General features: G+C 38.0%; 3 protein-coding genes and 1 long non-coding RNA gene across 5 annotated transcripts; 1 reads left to right on the top strand and 3 right to left on the bottom strand.

Annotated features, from left to right (window-relative positions):
* Nucleotides 1–983: 983 nt before the first annotated feature.
* LOC116294601 (E3 ubiquitin-protein ligase TRIM71-like) lies at nt 984–3,590 on the bottom strand. Its single transcript, XM_031702233.2, has one exon. The coding sequence runs from the start codon at nt 3,588–3,590 to the stop codon at nt 1,419–1,421; it is 2,172 nt and encodes a 723-aa protein (XP_031558093.2). The 3' UTR covers nt 984–1,418.
* A 2,398-nt stretch (nt 3,591–5,988) lies between these two features.
* Nucleotides 5,989–9,547, bottom strand: LOC116291743 (E3 ubiquitin-protein ligase TRIM71-like). The gene has a single exon (XM_031698949.2). It carries the CDS (start codon nt 9,222–9,224, stop codon nt 6,957–6,959), a length of 2,268 nt encoding a protein of 755 aa, XP_031554809.2. The 5' UTR covers nt 9,225–9,547; the 3' UTR covers nt 5,989–6,956.
* A 2,333-nt stretch (nt 9,548–11,880) lies between these two features.
* On the top strand, nt 11,881–14,393 carry LOC116291751 (uncharacterized). Of its 2 annotated transcripts, none has more exons than XR_016119895.1 (5): nt 11,881–11,926; nt 12,455–12,556; nt 13,068–13,103; nt 13,692–13,835; nt 14,233–14,393. It is a non-coding gene; the product is annotated as an uncharacterized LOC116291751 (long non-coding RNA). The 2 variants fall into 2 exon arrangements; XR_016119896.1 differs by having other exon boundaries at nt 11,887–11,926; nt 12,465–12,556.
* Nucleotides 14,264–17,217, bottom strand: LOC116291750 (uncharacterized). The gene is made up of 3 exons (XM_031698956.2): nt 16,830–17,217; nt 15,189–16,043; nt 14,264–14,609 (listed from the first exon to the last, which is right to left on the bottom strand). Exons 1-3 carry the CDS (start codon nt 17,215–17,217, stop codon nt 14,497–14,499), a joined length of 1,356 nt encoding a protein of 451 aa, XP_031554816.2. The 3' UTR covers nt 14,264–14,496.
* Between the last annotated feature and the right edge of the window lie 142 nt (nt 17,218–17,359).

Here is a 17,359-nt window from a genome sequence, read left to right as displayed (position 1 = left end):
CCAAGATCGGAAGGCAACGTATCGGAATTTCCGAAACGACCGCTGATTGGTTCTCAGTCTGATGATGACATAATATAGGCTGTGCTATAAATAGATATGACCTATCTGTAGAGAGCCGCTGATTGGCTGTCAGAAGCTATGACGTCACGATAAAGAGTGTGACATTTTATAGAAGGGGACGTCATTTCAAGGGTTGATCCAGGATCACCCTGATCCACCCGACGCAGAACCCCTATTATCCCCCTAAGGAATTCATGGTTCCGACTTCCCTAGTTACCGTTGTCTCACAAGCTCTACAAATTGGGTAGAATATCTCAGAATTGAAAACCCTGATTGTGGAAGATTGATTATAAATTGCCTCAATTGTTTACTGTCCCTTGAAAATAAAAGACAAATGCTTTCTTAATCCTCGTAGTACTCTTTAAAGCAGATAGTTGTAGTTGTATGTGGGACAAAATGTTAATGCCGCTTGGAAAACTGCTGCAATGATGATTGTCTCGCTATTGTATGAGTCACAACCATCAATAGACTATTTACATCAGATGTCCTCGTCAAATTACTCACTTCCTTTCATAATAATAAAACACATATCACACATTACATCAACTGATAATATTTTTAATCATTAAACTAAATATGGGTTATTTACAAACCAATTACTTTTCCCTTTGCTAATAAATATTTACAACAACATTGGCATTACTTCATCAAGTCTACTATATTGAGTCTTGCTACAAATAACATGTCATTCAAAGTTATGATAAGATAATGTAGAGATAAAAAGATATAACTAGCTAAAAACTAGTGTGAGCTGCGTCGGTGTTTCTAATGAAACAGTAATGATGAAAAGGTAAATTATACACCGTGAAAAGATGAAAAAACTTACTGACGTTTCGGACGCTAGTCCTTCGTCGGAGGGCAACGAGGAAGGACTAGCGTCCGAAACGTCAGTAAGTTTTTTCATCTTTTCACGGTGTATAATTTACCTTTTCATCATTAATGTAGAGATAATTCGCTGATACAAAGTTGAAACACATTTAATTCATTAAATTTTAACTCATCACTAGAAAAAAAAAAAGAATTAATATTTTATATCTATTTGGGAAAAGTGCCTGCTACAAATAATATTCAAACTTCCACGTGGAGAGAATCAGCTGATACAGAATTAAGCTTAGTTAATTTTTTATAACTCATGAAAATGATAAAAGAAACAAATTACTAAATATTTATTTGGAAAAACAAAGACAATCTACAAAACTAAGAAATACTAATTTCGAGTTTACTCATCAATAATGACGATAAAATCAATGTTTTTTGTCAAAGTTTTCATGGAAATAATAATGGAAGAGTTATTAGGGTTATACTGTACTGTATGTGAGGTACAGAAGTGTAAAGAAGTGTTGAATGGTTGATATCTATTAACACCAAACAGAAACTCTATTACCCCTAAATTCTACCACAAACACTCGACCATCAGCTGTAACTACTACATCAATAGGACCATTTATCTGACCAACACCTGAACTACGGCTACCAAATGACCTTATAAACTGACCTTCTTGTGTGAAAAGTTGAACGCGGTGATTATAACCATCACAGACAAGAATCATGTCTGCACCATAAACAGCCAGTCCACATACACTATTAAACTGACCGTCTCTTTCTCCCTTTTCACCAAACTTGTACAAGAAAACTCCATTCACATCAAAAACACGAACATAGTTTATGTTCCAATAAGATACAAAGTATTTGCCGTTACCAAAGGTGATGTAGGAAGGCTGTTCATTATTATCAGGCATATCAAACTCATGAACTAAATGTCCTTGTTTACTGAACACCTTGACACTTGGTTTGATACCCAGTTCTTGTTCTCCCCAACAGCACACTGCGATGTTTTTATCATCGTTAACACACATTCCACGCGGTACAAACCATTGGTCAGCTCTGTAGATGGTTCTTACATAAGTACCGTTCAAGTCAAACTCTTGTATCCTGCCTTTACCATCTGGACGATCACTGACAGTTATTCTGTCTTCATTAAACACCACTCCAAATGGACAATACAGTTGACCTTCTCCTGTTTCTTTTCTGCCAAACTCTCTTAAATAGTTTCCATCAAGACTGAATATTTGAATACGGTGGTTACCCCATTCAGCAATGGCTATCTCTCCATTATCACTGACTGCTATCGAATGTGGACTATTCAACTGTCCTCTACCACTTCCCTCTTCTCCAAAGGTTTTCACAGGTTTGAACAACTCCTTCACCTCAAGTATCTCTACATTCTGGGGCGAGTTCTTGATCCTTTCTCCTCCAATATTCACCTGAATTTCGTACCTTCCCGCTTTCTCTGCTTTATAACTCACACGGTATTTTCCAGTTTCGTCTTCAGCCACTTTCTTTTCCACCTCGTTGCCCTCCACATCTTTGATTCTAACATCAATAGACTCGATTCTTGTGGGACACACTTCTCCTTCTGTATTCCTGGTGATTATCTTGCACTCGTTTATAAAACCACGAGGACCTTTCTTCACTGATTCAATTGTAGATCGAGCAGGGTCCGTCACGTTCTTCACAATCCTGCCGATGTCTTGCAGTGATTGCATGACTTGCTCTGTCACGGAGTAACGTATTGTCACGTTACGCTGGATTGGTTGATGGCACAAGATCGAAGGAGCTTCTGATAACATTTGACTTCTTTCTAGAATCATTTGCTTACTTTCTATTTCCTCATATGCTTCATCTCTCTCCAACAGTGCTCGGCAGTGTTGCACAAATTCATCTGAATCTTTTAATCTTGTTTGAATAGCCGTTTGTTCTTCATGATTTGCTGTCGTTAGTTCTTGGAGCGTTAGCTGCAGTTCCTCTTTCTTTGCTCTTCCGTGTTCTTTAGCCATCTTGCAAATCATTTCAACCACTTTCTCGACATCCCTCTCTGCCACGGCTATCTCTCTTTCTATTCTCTCTATGCTTTCTTTAGATCGTTGCAATTCTTGTCCATCGATTTGTTTCCGTTGCTCTACTTCATTCATCGCTCCTATGATCAATTTCCTTGAGTCCTGTACGGACTTCATTTTCTCGTGGAACTTGCACAGCATCTGGTTTTTGATGAAACTGTTTACATTTTCCTCCTTAAATTGATCGAGCTTTATTGGTTGGTGTGTACCTTGTATTTCTTTGAATAACCGGTGGGCGTTGAAGCAATCCTCGCATATCAAGCCATCACACTGCTGACAAATCCCCACCAAGACTCGTGGTTGTTCACAGCTCACACAATGGGGCAAGACTGGTTGATTAGCTATGCTTTTCATCCCATGAAGCAAGTCCAGAAGAGAATCCAAGTAGAACGACGAAGGTAGCTTTGAAGGATCTCCGTCTGGCACAACTATGGTCGTCTTGCACATCGGACATTCCATTCGATATTCGCCTTGATTCCCGCTTGTCTGATACCATTGAGCGATGCATTTGGTACAAAAACTGTGAAGACAGGAGAGAGTTTTGGGCTGAGTGAATACATCTAGACAAAGGGAGCAGGTCAGTTGTTCTTCGAAGGTGTCTGTGATGTCTTTGAGCGATTTGAGTGCAGCCATCTTCGCAGGGACGCAGAGCGAAATGAATCTGATTTCTTGGAAGTTAAAGAGTTATATTCAAAGTAGTCACGTGACCACCCTATGAAGAGAGCGTCACTGGCTAACAGACAATGAGACTCATAGCAACGTCATCTCGCAAAAGTTTTGTTTTAAATATTCATATCGAAAAGCATCTGTAGCGCGAATCTTTATGCTATATTCTGATCAATTGTTTTTTTAATGTAAAGATTACCAGTTTTGAAATAATCAATAAAGACACAAAACTGAAAAAAATGTCAATTTACTGACTGACGTTTAAAGTAAGGGTATCGCAGGCTGGTTCAATTCAGTATATAAACCTCAACGGGGGACGCAGGGACGCAGAAAAGGAATGCAGTGAATCACAGTAGATTTCTTGGAATTAGAGAGTTATATTCAAAGGAGTCACGTGACTACTCTATGGAGAGAGAGTCATGCTAACAGACAATGAGACTCATAGCAACGCCATCTCTCGCAATGGTTTTGTTTTAAATATTCTTATTGAAAAGCATCTGTAGCGCGAATCTTTATGCTATATTCTGATCAATTGTTTTTTTAAAGTAAAGATTACCAGTTTTGAAATAATCAATAAAGACACAAAACTGAAAAAATGTCAATTTACTGACTAACGTTTAAAGTAAGGGTATCGCAGGCTGGTTCAATTCAGTATATAAACTTCAAACGGGGGACACAAAGACGCAGAAAAGGAATGCAGTGAATTACAGTAGATTTCTTGGAAGTGGAGAGTCATATTCAAGGGAGTCACGTGACCACCCTACCTATGGAGAGAGAGTTATGCTAAGAGACTACGAGACTCATAGCGACGCCATCTCTTGCTATGGTTTTGTTTTAAATATTCCTATTGAAAAGCATCTGTAGCGCGAATATTAGTGCTATATTCTGACTAATTTTTAAAAAATAGCGGTTTTGAAATAATCAATAAAGACACAAGACTGTAACTATTGTGAATTTACTGACTAAAGTTTAAAGTAAGGGTATCGCAGGCTGGTTGCATCAAGTATGTAAATCCCAAACTGTCTTGGGGGATGGATTTTTGCTTCTTACCTACCACTGAAAAATGAATCTATAGTTTGTTTGCTAAGATTACTTGTATGAGGTGGATTTTTATGGCGCAGCCAATTTTAACTGCCACGCGTCAATATAGCCTTAGTGAACTATGGCGTTGATAATAAACTTTTCAACTTCTAGATGTATATTTGAATACGAAATGAGAAGTCATTTATGGAACACAGTCGGGGTCCAAATTATTCATGGTTCAAACTCGGCTGCAGGTGTTTTCCAATAGAATTATAATTTTGTCCCACCAAAGAGTCAGCATACATTACTTTCAAGGGAACTAGTTTCAGTTTTTACAGGAAAAGTAAAATCTAAAAATTCGACAAATATCATTCCTGTGATACAAATTTCTAATTTTGATTTGAGTTAAATCTATAAGCTTGAGCTACACTGAAACTTATAGAATCTAAAGAGAAAACTCTTTCGTTCTTATTTAAGCTAAAATATGATGTGGCCCAAATTGTTTAGTTATATTCTGAATCCTTTTTTGTGGCTACTGCCCTTGCGCAGAAGTCACTATGCACTCACACTAGATCTCGCGAACACTTCGTATGAACGACAAGTCGCCGATAGCTCCCGATAATAACCGATAAGGGCATCAAGGGACATCTTGCAGCACCTCGTATATCGGTCCATATGGTGTCCAATGTCCGCAAAAATGCTAACTTGGTCAAAATACAAGAATTGTCGAGTGAGCCCACGATATCGATCGTCTATTGGATTGCGGTAGAATGTGAAATACGAAAACGCGCATGTCAAATCGTAGTATATCCAAACTGTGAAGCGGACTATTGGGAATGATTAAGATGTATTGCCCCAGTGGCAGAACAATGGAAATACATCCAGAGAGACGATGGCATAGCAACTGAGACTTTGGAGGGAAGAAAGGGTGGGGGGGCTCAGGGGGAGGTGGGAGGGAAAAGAAAAATTCGGCTGTTTATCGAAACTCCTGTCTATGGTTTCTTCCTCGATACATATTCCGATTAATAGCTGGATTGAAGTTCGCTACGCCCGCCCCACCATACCAGTTAGTTACCAGGCTCGATATTCTTCATCACGTCGGTTTGCGCAACAAACAATGGGTTAATAGCAGGTTAATTGTTGCATATACGCTTGCATATCATAAAATCATCTTCCGGATTTATGGCCAGTTCGAATAGAGATGATATCCGAAAACTGAGGGTCTGGAAGCGGGGGTCCGGATCCCGAATCAGGCGCTAATTTTTTCCACTAATCCCGCGTCCCGCGACATTTTGTAATCTTTGAATTTATTCCCGTCTTCGCTCGTATCAATGGGCGTATCTTAGACGTTTAAATTTTCATTTTATTTCATAATGATTTAATGAGAGAAACTTATCCCACATTTTATGGAGAGCTTTTTCCACTAACTGGATCTTCATGCATTTTTCGTATTCTTAGTTTGCAATCAACCCCAAGAGACCACAATAATAAAATGGATGTCCGACATGTTGGAAGATATAACAAAAAAATTCATTGAAAAATCTTTTGTCAAATTCTTCCAACATGCCGGCTATGACGTCTATTGCAAACGAAGAATATGTATTTTTGGCTCTTCTTTTGAATTCATTCACAATAAGACAAAAATCTCGATTTATTTGGTTGTTTTTTCAGAAGACATTTTGACTCTGGTCATGCATCGATGTAATCCGGTTTATAAATCCTTTATCCCATGCCTAAAAACTAGATTGTCTTTAGAAAATCTTTTCAAAGTCTCGACAAAATAAGAATGGCATCACAATAAGTAGTTTGCACTTATTTGGCTTATGACATCAAAATGAGTGATGACGTCAGTAAACAAGAAAATTCTAGTTACTACACAGGAAGCCCAATCTCATATAACAGGACGGTTCATAAGGCAATGTATGGGAAATTACTCTCTAGCTTATAACTCTGTGAAAAATAAAGAAAATAAATCCAAACCTTCATGTGGTGTTCCTTATGTTTTTATTGTTGTTTGGTGGCGATTTCAGGACGATTTGGTAGTGAGGGGAGAACTCAGCTAAAATCCACCAAATCGTCCTGAAATCGCCACCAAACAACAATAAAAACATAAGGAACACCACATGAAGGTTTGGATTTATTTTCTTTATTTTTCACAGAGTTATAAGCTAGAGAGTAATTTCCCATACATTGCCTTATGAACCGTCCTGTTATATGAGATTGGGCTTCCTGTGGTGTGATGTCAGCTTCCCTCAGGGGGGAGGGGGGCACACCCCCTGCACCCCATAGTTGGATCCTCCACTGTATCTATTAACACCAAACAGAAACTCTTTTACCCCAATATTCTAGGACAAACACTCGACCATCAGCTGTAACTACTACATCAATAGGACCATTCATCTGACCAACACTTGAACCACGGCTACCAAATGACCTTATAAACTGACCTTCTTGTGTGAAAAGATGAACACGGTGATTATAACCATCACAGAAAAGAATCATATCTGGACCATAAACAGCCAGTCCATGTACGACATTAAACTGACCGTCTCTCTCTCCCGCTCCCCTAAGCTTGTATAAGAAAACTCCATTCACATCAAAAACACGAACATAGTTTTTGCTAGAATAAGATACAAAGTATTTGCCGTTACCATAGGTAATGTACCTAGGCTGTTCATTATTATCAGGCATATCAAACTCATGAACTAAATGCCCTTGTTTACTGAACACCTTGACACTTGGTTTGATACCCAGTTCTTGTTTTCCCACACAGCACACTGCGATGTTTTTATCATCGTTAACACACATTCCACTCAACCCTCGGTCGTGTCTGTAGATAGTTCTTACATAAGTACCGTTCAAGTCAAACTCTTGTATCCTGCCTTTACCATGTGGACCATCACTGACAATTATTCTGTCTTCATTAAACACCACTCCACATGGATAATACAGCTGGCCTTCTCCTGTTTCTTTTCTGCCAAACTCTCTTAAATAGTTTCCGTCAAGACTGAATATTTGAATACCGTGGCTTTTACGATCAGCAATGGCTATCTCTCCATTATCACCGATTGCTATTGAATATGTTTCATTCAACAGTCCTCTAAAACTTACCCATCCTCCAAATGTTTTCACGGGTTTGAACAACTCCTTCACCTCGAGTATCTCTACATTCTGAGGGGAGTTCTTGACCCTTTTTTCTCCAATATTCACCTGAATTTCGTACCTTCCCGCTTTCTCTGCTTTATAACTCACACGGTATTTTCCAGTTTGGTCTTTAGACACTTTCTTTTCCACCTCGTTGCCCTCCACATCTTTGATTCTAACATCAATAGACTCGATTCTTGTGGGACACACTTCTCCTTCTGTATTCCTGGTGATTATCTTGCATTCGTTTATATAACCACCAATAAACCCTTTCTTGACTGATTCAATCGTCGATCGAGCAGGGTCCGTCACGTTCTTCACAATCCTGCCGATGTCTAGCAGTGATTGCATGACTTGCTCTGTCACGGAGTAACGTATTGTCATGTCACGCTGGATTGGCTGACCGCACAAGATCGAAGGAGCTTCTGATAACATTTGACTTCTTTCTAGAATCATTTGCTTACTTTCTATTTCTTCATATGCTACATCTCTCTCCAACAGTGCTCGGCAGTGTTGCACAAATTCATCTGAATCTTTTAATCTTGTTTTAATAGCCGTTTGTTCTTCATGATTTGTAGCTGTTAGTTCTTGGAGCGTCTGCTGCAGTTCCTCCTTCATCGCTATTCCGTGTTCTTTGGCCATGTTGCAAATCATTTCAACTACTTCATCTACATCCCTCTCTGCCACGGCTATCTCTCTTTCTTTTCTCTGTATGTTTCCTTTATATTGTTGTAATTCTTGTCCGTCGATTTGTTTCCGTTGCTCGACTTGATTCATCGCTCCTATGATCAATTTCCTTGAGTCCTGTCCAGCTTCTTCTAAGCTCTGCAGTTGGTGGTTTTGATGATTCAAAATAGCGCATTTTTGGCAAACGCTAAGTTTACATGTTCTCTCTTGACAATAGTATTCAAGCTTCTTTTTCTCGTGGAACTTGCACAGCATCTGGTTTTTGATGAAACTGTTTACATTTTCCTCCTTAAATTGATCGAGCTTTATTGGTTGGTGTTCATATTGTATTTCTTTGAATAATTGGTGGGCGTTGAAGCAATCCTCGCATATTAAGCCATTACACTGCGCACAAAACCCCACCAAGACTCGTGGTTGTTCACAGCTCAGACAATGGGGCAAAACTGGTTCATTAGCCTTGCTTTTCATCCCATGAAGCAAGTCCAGAAGAGAATCCAAGTAGAACGACGAAGGTAGCTTTGAAGGATCGCCGTCTGGCACAACTATGGTCGTCTTGCACATCGGACATTCCATTCGATATTCGCCTTGATTCTCGCTTTTCTGATACCATTGAGCGATACATCTGGTACAATAACTATGAAGACAGGAGAGAGTTTTGGGCTGAGTAAATACATCTAGACAAAGGGAGCAGGTCAGTTGTTCTTCGAAGGTGTCTGTAATGTCTTTGAGCGATTTGACTACAGCCATTTTCGTAGGGATGCAGAAAAGAAATCATACGTTGATTCAGATTTCTCGGAACTGGAATGTGATATTCAAAGGAGTCATGTGAAGACCTTGTGGAGAATGCGTCTAGGCATGCTGCCTGTGATGGCAAAAATCTTGACCTCGTGGTCCTAATCGAGATTAGTGGATTATTTAGACTCAATCGTAATCAGTATACGCCAAGCTGAAATTTTAAATACAGTGGAACCCCGTTAATAAGGACACCGTTGGGACGGACAAACTGTCCTTTTTAATGGGGTGTCCCTATTAACCGAGGTGTCAGAAAAACAGCTGAAAACACATTTTGAACCATTTATTTTTACTGTGCTGAAATGCTTGAATTCGACAATGTTCAATATAACAGCCTAAACTGGAACAAAAAGTGCATGACCCCACAAGAACGACATTACCATTTACTGCACTGCATTGTACAATTTCATTTTGAGTTGTGTTCTGGAAAATAACAATGCAATGGTATTGCGAGCTTTGTCTATTTCATTATGCTGTAATAGGAAACTATACTGCAATGATCAGTGTGTGGTCCGTTGATACGCAAAAACTGACAATATAATCCGTATTAAGCTCATTATATCAATAAACAAATACAGTAAAGACGTCTTCAAATTTCAAGTGTTCTTAATGCGGGGTTGATTTTGAAGAAAATGTATGGAGCTTTCGTTGGGACTTTGAAACTTGTCCTTAATAGCGAGGTGCCCTTATTAAGCGGGTGTCCTTAGAGCGGGGTTCCACTGTATTCCACAGTTTCGTCGAGTGAATATTAATGCCTTGGATTTTAGTATTTTGATGACGTCACGTGAGGTCAGAGATTTTCCAAGATGGTGTTGATATCGTCCCCTAAAAAGGCCACAATATGCACTGCAATAACAACAACTCGGCCTAGTTTTTGACTCAACCTCCGAAATACATTTTGATTGACATTTAAAAGCCTAATTTGAGGATTAAACCAATCGCAATCCAGCGTAACGTCACAATAAATTACAGTACTCCGTGACAGAGCAAATCAAGCCACAGGCAGCCCAAACAAGGTTCCTGTGTATGGTTTATAAGGGAATGTACGGGAGTTATGAAAATAAAATGTTTCACTCAACAATTTGCCTCAAAACTTGCTGCAGTCGTTGCTTTTACTTTGTTCAGTCTTCTGGCGAAGTTTCAGCGTGATTTGAGGCCGTTTAGTGGGTTTTTTCAAAATCCGCTCTTCTCTACCTAAATAATGGGTAATGTAAGGAAAATTATTCTAGATTGTGTATAAAGTTGAAAATATTAATTGTAGTTTCTTTAGTCATATATTTATTGACACTGATCCAAGCCTAAGATATTCAATACAACTATTTAGTGCATTTAATATTATCAACGTTGATGAACACTGAATAAAACTGTTATTTCCAATCATTATTGAGTTTTTAAGGTAATTACTTTACAGACGGAAAATCAATGCTCGTCGCGACAAGAACAGTCACATGAATTGGCTGAATATGAATTTAAATACTAATGAGTAATACTTACTGATTATCACTCTCCTTTTTATCAAACTCTTCTTTTTAGTACGATTACGAACCACTGCCGTGAAAAAGCATTACTAAGAACAATCTACCAACGATTTCAGGCATAAAAATCACATCACAGATTTTGAAAGAATGCTTTAGACGCAACCATAATTTATAGCTTGGCTTCAAAGTAGTTGAACTTACTCGATTAGAGTGAGAGCTGAATATTTCTCTAAGAGAAATGAGCAATACATTGATTGGTTAATTTGGCAAATTTTTCATTATGAAAAAAGCTAGATTGCAAGCGCCATGACACTTTTTAAGGGTGATACCGCTGATCGCTCGTCCCAGTCTGCCATTCCCCATTCCTCTCCCTGTTTTAGTAACGTCCCAGGGCTACTCGTTTTAGTAATACAAATAGCTGTAAAAGATGCTATGAGTTACTACGGTAGCTCTTTTGTCTCATAAGCATTCTAAACTGTCTTCTGCGTGTAGCCTCGTCTAATTAAAATTTATCGAGGCAATGTTTACTCACAATTATCTAGGTATTGAGAAGAAAACTATTGACCCAAATCTAAAAATATTGAGATTCTAGTGTTTCTAAATTATCATTACGCATTTAAAATTAACCAAGTAACTAGTTTTAAATGGCATAAAACTTCCCCAAGTAAATACTCATTATTGCCATATACAGGCATTGTGTCAAAAAGATCATCCTATAAAAAAAGACTTGTAGACCAAAAGAAATTTCACGTTAAGATTTGTCTCGATATTTTTTCATCTCATCTTTTACGATATACATTTTGCTTTAACTTGATAATAAGCAAAAAAAAAAAAAAAAAAAAATCAGAATGAACTATAGAATGGGTTCAAATATCATCAAGCATTTTGAGCGATTGTATTTGGTATCGTGAAGATTTCTTGACGAAAAAAATGTCTTTTTCGTTGGACAAGTTTCATGGCTTTGGCTGTGTGCATATCTAAATCTATGTTCATTCGAGAATCCGGTTTTTTTATTAAATGTCATCTAATTTTACTTTAATTGTTTGCATTTATTATATTAAACAAGGGCATAAGAGTCACAGAATCAATATTATAAGGTAAATATCGAAGTGAATATAATAATAAGTTAGGAAGATTTTGTGAAATTGGTTCACTTTCAATTGGACAAGTTTGCAGAAGGTAGGTAGTAAACGATAAGCTTCATTCTTTTAATATATTTTTTTAATTCAAAATTAATTCAGAATAGAACTGAAGTAAACTGAAATCAGATGAGGGTTTTTTTCTTCTTATAAGTCTTATGAATAATGTTTTGTTTCATACAGTGCTCGTAATTTACCTATTACGCATGTTCTTATTTGCTATAACTTTACTACTTTTATTGATAGTTTCAGTTCCAACTTAATTTTTTTAACGTACTGAAAAAAAAAAGGTTTTGTGTATGGAGCAAAATTTGATGGCTTCTAGTTTTCTAAGTTTGCATGAGTTCATGCGAATCTATAAATCTTTTTACTGAGCTCCAATCAATTATATTTATGGGCAATGGACGACTATTGTTTTAATTTTCTTTTCTTTTCTTTCCTTTTTTTTTTTTTTTTTTTTTTTTTTTTGATAGTTAAACAACGGTTGATTATACATTCTTGCTCAAAAATTCTAATAACTACCTAATAATAAATATCCTTCAATCTTTTTGTTTCATTTTTCTAATACCACGACAAAGCTATCCCATTCATCTGAAGCAAATCTGATCCAGAATTATGAAGGCAACAGCAATTCTCATTTGTAGCATCCTTCTTGTCGCAACAGCAATGGGTAAGTTTGTGCTGAATCAATGAGAATTATAGCCTTTGTAGGTCGGTATTTGACCACTTTTTTTAAAGCTCAGAGTTGTCAAAACGATGAAGAGAATTTGACTCGCAACTAAGAAGCAAAGCGCCTCGTCGTTTCCTACGCTTCTTTTGTGTCCTCTCAGCATCCCTAGTGTCCAGATCATCTTCAGGGAGTATCTAAATTGGAAAACTGTTAATATTTTTTTTTAATGTACTTACAAACTTTTTTTCTTCGTAAATGTAGCCGGTTAAGTTTGAACTTGAAAACCATTTACTTTAGTTTCTCGGTTTCCGATATTAGAGCAATAGTAAGAGCAGTCGTTACTATTAAGAATCTTATAACCTCACGCGACGCAAACGTTTTCTTCAGCCCTGTCATTGAAACAAATGTATCTTTCCCATCAGAAGCTAAGTGACACGTGGTCCGATCTGGAAAGATTTTACAGCCAAGCTAAAAGGAATTATACTTAGATATTTTTATTTCATTTCTGTAGTAAGCCAAGCAGATCCAGACCCTGCACCTGGAATGGGTAGGCATCTTGGTTTGTCTATCATTCACAACTTCCATACATTACGTCACTGGTTAAACAATGCAAACTGCATTCAAATGAGGCTAAAAAGTTCAAATTTGAAAAATCCTAACTACCTTACAGCCTCTATTGAATGCTTTGTATTTGACCTGTGAAGTGATGCATGGAAGTTGTGAATTACAGATAAACCAGGAAACGAGAGATTTCTCATTACCCCCCATTGTTAACGGTACCAAGATGGCCGCCATGTTTTTGTATATATTTTTACTTTCTTTAATTAGGAATACTTGCAACCCTAGAATACTATGCCATATTCTTCTCCAGGAGCTATCAGGGTTGATTGGCATTGGGCAAAAAGATATGATTCACACTGGGCTTTAATTTGAAGGAGAAGAGAATCCTATGTTTTGGACTGGTTCTGCTTTTGAATGCACACGCTCAAACGCTACCGCTTGAAAAAGTTGCCATGAAACAAAGGCATCCCAAAATAATATTTTTAGTAGACGTCTAGCAGGTCTAGCAATACTTGCAAGATGCACATAGGCAAACAAATATATATGTATTAATACTTATCCTATATGATTGTAGTTCCTGGAGGAACATGTGGACGAGAAGACGAAGGCAAAAAGTTGATCGAAGGCAGGCACGGATGTGGTAGCTGCTTGTGCCAGGGTGGTCTAGTGTATTGCTCTAAATGCTAGTCAACAAAACTGTCTGTCTGTCCAGAAAAAGGTATTAATTTTGAATGTCATATTTTTTTGTCGAGAGAGGGAGAAATATCATCCATTAATTTTTAGACGAAAAGCGCCTATAATTTGAACTGCCCTTTCGTACTTTATACTTAAATTTGTCGACGCCATCAATGCTTGTTTTGAGCTCACTAAGACTAATGTCAAGCGTTGAGCTTTACATGAGCCGAACTAAATTGCATAAAAGACGACAGTAGTCTCCTCCGCAGGCTACTCCATGTATTCTATATGCTCTTTTGGGATCCCTGTATTAAATTTTATGCCAGAGAAGAACTGGAACGAGAGAGGAGGAGGAGGAGGCTAAGACGACAGCAGGTCATTCAATATTTTTAAAACAATTTTAGCGGATGTTAAAGCAAAATCAATTATTTATTTTTCAGATTGTTGGAAAAGACAGATGAAAGACTGATGAAAAAAAAAAACAAATAAGACGAAGACTTAATATTATTTTGGTTTTAATTCTTAAGAATCTATCCCCTTGATTGATCATGATTGGTTATTGTTTGATTTTAAAATAATAATAAACGTAAAGCATATTGGACTTGTAAAGAATTCATAGAAAATGCTAAATGCTATTGTATCTAAACCCTTCTCAGCTTGGGAATTCGATTTTTCGCTGAGAGGATTCTTGGTACAACAATGCACTAAATGCCCCAATTATAAATTTGTTTTGTTTCTAATGATGATGTTCTAGCTTCGGAAATTCTTTCTAGCTTTCGCCTCATGTGGGAGCTTCTTCGGTTTCTTTTTCTCAGTTCTGAAGAAAGAAATATTTAAAGATTAGAAAGGCAAAGAACATGGCCACCATGTTAAACAAAATTAAAAAGGCCGCCATAACAAAAGATGTGCAGTGGTCACCATGTTGGATGATATAACAAAAGACATGGCCACCATGTTGGATGATATAACAAAAGACATGGCCACCATGTTGGATGATATAACAAAAGACATGGCCACCATGTTGGATGATGTAACAAAAGACATAAGTCTATTATGCTGAATAATATGTGCAAAGAAGTAACGCTTCTTTTCTTTCATTGCCTAACATATGAAAGAATTTGATGCATATGTCTCTCGATCTCCAAGGAAGAATTTCGAGGAAATAGAAGACCTTTTTGGTTTAGGTGTATTGCTTTCGCGTTCCAGAACACGTGTCATTTCTTCGAGCATCATTTCTTCGGTGGCGCATAAAAAGACACATGAATTCGAATGTGGATACATCTCAAGCAAAGCATCTCTTACTCAAGAGAATGGCACTAGTGTGAAATGGACAACAATATACTTCCAAGCCAAAAAGGTTTATTAATGTTTACACGGGTTATTTACGGATCCATACCTTTGTTATTGGCAGCTGAAGCAGTCCTCTGTTGATGGGATCCCTTAGTCTCGATCACTATCCAGTTTGGTGAATAGGGAGGCGTAGCCCATGTCCCACGCCCTGCTCGGCCACTCGGTCGCCGTTTGATAACATACGCTCTTAAAGAATCGAAATCGTGGACACTCACCGTCGAAGGAACCTTAAAAACAACTCTACTACTCTTCCTAGGCCTTGAAGAATCCTCTGTTTCTTCAAATTTATCTTCTATGTTCAGCTTCTTAAATAGCTCATTTGCTTCGTCTTCGTTAAGTTCTGTAACATCATGGCCCGACCTCCTCCTCGAAAGAATCTTTCTCACATACTCTTCTTCGTCTGCCGATTCTGACGCCAAACCCCAGAATTTGTCCTTTGCTTTTTGATCCGTCTTGCACTCCGAACAGATATTCAAGTCTCCTAAATTCCCCTTCCAAAACGGCTCGATAATTTCACTGTCATCATTGCTTTCATGAGTCGCGCTTCTTGCTATTTTAGATCTATAAATCGCGCTCTCGGTGTTATGAACCTCACATTCTGCTTTTTTTGCATCCAAAATTGTCCCGACTACGCTTTCTCGAGCCGCGCTCAGGCGAGTTTGCTTCTCTGCCAGAAAATCTTCCAATTTAGCAATCCTGTTGGAAAGTCGTTTGTCTAATGTTACAGAAGATGCTTTGGGTAATATTGCGGTTGTTGTTGCTTGGTTACGCTCTGTTATCTTGATAACACTCGGATGAAATGTTAAGGATTTTTGGCGTTTTTCAAATGTCTCTTCAGCGTCACTTAGAAGTTCTTGTCGTCTTTTTTTAAGTCGGTCCCAAAACATAGGGTCCAGTGGACCTATGTGAAAAATAGGAAAATCTTTGTTTGCCGCTTTCCTCATTAATATCGCATTGAAATAAAATGAATTATACTGTGGACCGCATACAACAGCCTAACCGAGACCACTGGAACAAACTTTAGAATAAAAAGCTTTAGCCAATCAGAAGAGAGCAAAACCAGTATCACAATCTCTTATTTCCACAGTTGTCGATACCATCTGCTTGCTCCTTAATGGTTCAAGTTTGACTTAAGTTGACTCGTTTTCTGTTTTCACTCTATGTCGTGAATGGATAACATATTCTTCAAGTGGTCCAAGTTTTGTTCGCACAGTAATAAAATAATGATAAAAGAACAATAACAAAATAATGCTTAAAATTTTACCGAACTCTGAAATATCCTTTGGCCTGATCAAACTCACGCCACGACTGACAAATCGAACCTAGAAACGACCTCTGGGCTCATTAAGAAGGAAGGGCATGGCTAGCAGATTAAATTATTCCTGAAACCACCTCCCGGTTGATCGAAGTTATAAGCCGTCCTGAGATTGAGGGAAAAAACTGGGTCGAGTTGATATTGCAGTGCACTGTGGGGCTGTTTTAGGGGACGAGAAAATAGACGCCATCTTGGAAATATCCCCTAAATCAGCCCCAAATCGCACTGCAATTATTGCATCTCGACTCGGTTTTTCCCTCAACCTCGGAACGACTTATACGTAGCATATTACCTCGATAAAATTCTTAATCTATTGTGACAGCGTTGAGTGATTATATTTGCACCGTTTGTGTTTTGCTCTTAAGTGCCTACCTCCGTCAGATGTTTCAGATTCTTTCTCCACAACGTACGGCCTCATTGGTAACTTTCTTCCTTCAACTTTATCAATTCTTTTCCGTAAATATTTTACGTTTTCTTTGATGTCTTTCGCATCGTGAACAAGCCGTTTTAGTGCTACAATTCCTGCGTGGGTGCTCAATCCATCAAGTAGATTCTGGAGGATTTTATTTTCGTCTTCAGTTGATCTCTTTTGTCTTTCTCTATCAGAAAGGAAGGATTTGACATCTCGTAACGTACCAAGTAAGAGGAGATTCTCCTCTTCTGAATTACTTTTCTGTAAGTCTTTGTACAAAGAGACGATAGATTGAAATTTAAAGCAAATTTGTTCAGCTCGACTACAAACCTTTTTGGTATCGTCCATCTGAGAGCAGTACTATAGCGACCGAGGGTGGCTATATTTGCCCGCAATAGTTATTCTATATTCAATTATGATGATCATGATTCTGATTAATCTACGTGAACAATGCGTATTAGTTCTGAGTCGCGCGCGCTCTGTGCTTAGC

The sequence above is a fragment of the Actinia tenebrosa genome, unplaced genomic scaffold, assembly GCF_029948245.1.
Source record: "Actinia tenebrosa isolate PJP-AT-01 unplaced genomic scaffold, QUT_ActTen_1.0 PGA_scaffold15__27_contigs__length_11533743, whole genome shotgun sequence".
In the NCBI taxonomy this organism is placed as follows: Eukaryota; Metazoa; Cnidaria; class Anthozoa; order Actiniaria; family Actiniidae; genus Actinia; species Actinia tenebrosa.
This window is presented reverse-complemented; position numbering and strand designations above follow the sequence as displayed.